A 4576-nucleotide genomic window follows, 5' to 3' on the forward strand; every position below is an offset into this window, starting at 1 on the left:
TTTTCGAAATTCGAAGGAACTTGCCTGAGTTGCATCAATGACGCATAGTTCTCATCCACCTTAAAATAGTGAATCGATAGGTTTTATAGTTTTCTAGGTAGTCACTTTAGTTTACTTATGATATTTGTTTTTATGGTATTATTGGGCCCTTAGCCGTGATTCGGTCAAATTGAATTTAAGTGGGCCCGAAACTTTATTATGTATTTGTTCTGAAATCCGAGGCAGTGCAGATGCTAACGAGGGCTGTAAAACTTTGATATAATTTGAACTTATGAGTCAAATTAATTATTTGCATCAAACAGTAGTATCGGATACTTTCATCGGAGATGAAAGTATCAATTTACATGATCAATGCAGAGAACATATACATACTAGTGATACATTATAAGACCAGGCGTGTTTTTTTTCACCACTAAACAATAGTGTCTATGTATATATATCTTATATTGCAATAATTGTATGAAACGCACAATTTATTTTTTTTTTAACAATCGTTTCTTCTGTATTTTGGGACATTCGCAATTAAAAATACACAATCCTTTCTCTATTTCTTTTGCAGATTTCGTCCAAAGCTAAACTGGTGAGCATCTTAAAGGTTTTGAGATAAAAAGTGACCAGTAAAACGACGACGGGGAAAATCGCATTTGAAACAATTTCCTGATTCGCAATTGGACCCCAGACCTCCACGGCGACACATTTATGCTGAGTGAGTTGGAAAAAAATCTAGCTAATTTAAAGCTGACTTCAAAGTTTAAGTATCTGTCGTTCCCTCTCTGATAGGCCGTTACTATACGAGTGTATCAAACATACGGCAGTTACCGGTTTGAAAGACGGAAATGAAACGAAGAACTTCGAGTCGCGAACCTAGAAGGATTCGACAGAGCATTGCTGCTGTAATATTTATCTAGATCACTTGAAATTAGTTTGCACAAAACTTGCATCAGTTGTTGAAGTTTACTCAGTTATTCACTTTTTTTTGTAGTGTCATATCAAGATAAAAAACGTGAAAGAGTTCTATTCCGTCGTAACCCTTATTTGGAACCAAGGATTGTTTTTCAAGAAGGAAATCTTTTGCAGTTGGCCATCATGACTGACTGGAGCTCAGAAGACGTCAAGGCCTGGAAAGAGAAGGCGAGGGAGGAACAACAGTATTTCTGCCAAGTTCTTGGAGACCGCGACTACGACGCGTACAAATCCGACGAGATACAGTATCTAGATCTCAAAATCGGGAACGCTATGTTTGGACCCCCCAAGAACGTTGACGAAAACCAAAATGAAGTGCTCTTAACAAACTACGAAGATGAGCAACAGAAATACATTGCGAAAATTCGTGATTTGATCTTGACTAAAACTGGAAGTGATTACGTGTGTGTGGCTTTCATCTTTCTTTCCATCAAGCAACTTGACAAGCATTACCAAATGCCCGTCATCCGGCTACTGGACAAGGATGGAAATAAAGTGTATTTCGTCGACCATCTAGCTAGAATTTACGACGGATGGAAAGATTTTTCATCCAATAACTACCTTCCTCAGTGCATCTACTGTTACCCAGAGAACGGAGAGTACCGGGAAGACGATGAGGGCAATGTGATCTTAGGTTACGACACATCGCCGAGTTGCGACTTTGGTAAACGAGTTGTTCAGGTTGCAGATGTTACCAACATCGTCGCATCGATTTCGTCCGCAGGTTTGGCTATTGGTGGATTAGCTACCTCATTCTTTTTCCCTCCTGCAGCCCCTCTTCTCTTCTCTGCTGCGGCTTGGACAGGTGCAGGTTCTGGAGCTTATTCGGTGGGAAGAAATGCATACAAGCTTTACGACAGGAGCGATCACGAGCAGTCTATCAACCCTTTAACCGACCCTGAGGCGAGAGGCTGTTGGTTTGCCTTTGTTGGCGGAGGTATCGGCATGGGATCAATGGGTCTTGTGAAATATATGTCTCATCTTGCGCGCAACGGTGAAATTGCGTCTAAGGCCCTTAGAGTTGCCTACTCTTGTTTAGAGGGAGGCAGCTTGACCATGAATGGCTTGGGAATTATTTCTCAGGTGTATGACTTGAAAAAGAAGGAAAAGGTGACTGTTATGGATGTCGTGAATCTATCTACTTCCATATTGTTTTTCACTCACGCCTGTGTTAGTCTCAAGAAAGCGAGCACAATCATCGAAGAAGTTCAGTCCTCCGTTTTATCCGACATCGAGTCTTCTTTGCCGGCACGTCGCCGCAGAGACTTCCGAGAACTTTGCAACGATAGCGTCGGCAGTAATAAGATGCAGGGGAACGCTAAAGTCATTAAGTCGCTTTCTTATGTTAAGAACCCCAATAAGTTTTTGAAGAGTGTGATGTATGTCAAGAGGAAAGCTGGGGTTGATCACGATGTTAAACTCGCCGACAAAGGGCTCATCTCTATCAACGATCAGCTCGACATTGACCCGAAGAAAATGGGGTACATGAGCAATAATTCGCGACAAAAAATACTAAAGAGCACAAAGAAGTTGCAATCAGATGCCAACTATGCCAACAACTTCGGTGCAGACATGAAACAAATTTTTATGAAAGAGCGCGTCAATGTCGACGCAAACAGGCGCAAAACTGTTTCTAAATTGGAAGAGCTGCTGGGTGTTAACGACCTCGAAGAGTTCAAGCTGAATAACGAGAAAATTTTCAAGGATCTCCGTCCCCATCAAATTGATCGTTTGGGCCAACTCCTGGAGAAGAGCGATGAAAAAGTGCTGAAAGTCGTAAAAGAGTTTGCTTCCAGGACCAAGTGTAAAAACTTCTCGGATTTCTGCAACATGAAAGAGTTTGTGGATCAGTACACGCTCAAAAACAGCGTCAACCTCACTGATTTGCCAGAAGAGCAACGATTTGGTCAGTTTCTGTCTAAGTTAACTGATCCGAATTCAGGCGCTTCGGCAGACATGCAGCTATACTTCTCTGAACTCAAGCAAAAAATTAGCGGTTTCAACGCAACTTTACCTACACCTTTTCCTAGTGACAACTCAGCGATTACACATTACTACAAGCACAAAGATGTGGGAGGGCGGGAGTTAAGCGTTTCAGAGTACTTCACAGCTCTAAAGAACCACCTCGGCAGCACAACATTGCTCACAGAAAGTGTACTCTCACAGGAGGGTAACAAGGTCTTCATCACCACCAAGGATCCTGCTACCGGTTTCAAAGCAATTACTATACAAAATGTGGGCAACCCTGCCGATGCGAGGGCGAAGATAGCAACATTCTATTACGACGAACGCGTTCACGTGTGATAATTTGAAGCATTAAATTTCCAATCACATGTTACTAGTTGAATTGAGGAATTATACATTTTCAGTATGAACTTATGAAGCTTTCAAATATTTACTTATATTTTAGTTACTAAATATAACTAATGTTCATCCTAAATACCCTAAGTTTCTCTAACATTATTCAACCTGTATTTTTGACGAAGTTCTGTGTTCCTCAATTTTAATCTTGTTTGTAGATCTTCTGGTCGTAATTTTTTTTCATACCAGAGTGCTTTTTGAAAGATTTTCGGTAAGCCTAATTTCTGTAATTTACTTGCATTGTCGTTTCTTCCGAGTTCAGAGTGGTTCCCAGCTGGGAGGTAATTAATAATTTTTTCGGGGTGATGGATTGGTAACAAAAATGAAAATGTATTTCTTTCTTTAGAACACATTCTTTAGTTCATGATTCATAACATTTTATCTATTTTCATATAATGCCTTATTGATTTTCGCGATTACGAGTTCATCTCTGTACATGAGCTGCATGCATAATCAATTTAAACGAAACCTGTATATATGTGAGATATGGTTATTTCATAAATTTTTCGGTGGACTTTATTAGCCTGGAATCTTTCAATTTTATTCAGTATTTTTTCTGATTAGAAAAATATTTTTAGTATATTTTGAAGCTATATACACAAACTGGCTTCCTCTTATATACTCGTGAAATGCTATTCACTGCTTGCTACAGAGTTGAACTTTTATTGCAACTACGAACACTTTTATCCATCAATATAATTTGTAAGTTTATCCGGCATTTAATTAATCCTCATATAACCTTAACACAATATGTCCTCTCGTCGACAACATTTGTGTAGAATATTTAGGGAGCAATTCCTGAATAGTTCTGATAAAAATCCAAATTGTATTGCCTTTGTTAATGCATCAAGTAACTATCCAGATAATTCAATACATTGATTGATTTATAATTTCATGACGTTTTAATTTCTTTCCCCGACCTTACTGACCTTGAAAAATAATCGTTCTATTAATGCAGATATGCCCCTTAGGTCTAAAACTTCTAGAAAATTTCATTGGTTACAGCTTGATTACTAAACATACTATCCAGTTTATAAAATTATATGGATAAAAGCAAAAGAATTTCAGTACAATTAATAAAATATAGGAGCATCATAATTCTTCGATAAGTCTAAAATAATTGTGCATATGTTGGCGATCGATAGTTTACCTTTAAAAACAGACTAAACGAAGCTATGCAGGAGCATATGTTCAGTCTTGAAATGCCTAGCAAATTACGGACCAGGCAATAAGTCCAGCAGCTATCTCAATC

The 4576-nt window shown here is 38.8% G+C and overlaps 1 protein-coding gene across 1 annotated transcript; it reads left to right on the top strand.

Annotated features, from left to right (window-relative positions):
- The first annotated feature begins 563 nt into the window (after nt 1-563).
- LOC108678020 lies at nt 564-4217 on the top strand. The gene is made up of 2 exons (XM_018166353.2): nt 564-706; nt 1078-4217. Exon 2 carries the CDS (start codon nt 1087-1089, stop codon nt 3265-3267), a length of 2181 nt encoding a protein of 726 aa, XP_018021842.1. The 5' UTR covers nt 564-706; nt 1078-1086; the 3' UTR covers nt 3268-4217.
- The last annotated feature ends 359 nt before the right edge of the window (nt 4218-4576 follow it).

The sequence above is a fragment of the Hyalella azteca genome, unplaced genomic scaffold (genome assembly GCF_000764305.2).
Source record: "Hyalella azteca isolate HAZT.00-mixed unplaced genomic scaffold, Hazt_2.0.2 contig3472, whole genome shotgun sequence".
In the NCBI taxonomy this organism is placed as follows: domain Eukaryota; kingdom Metazoa; phylum Arthropoda; class Malacostraca; order Amphipoda; family Hyalellidae; genus Hyalella; species Hyalella azteca.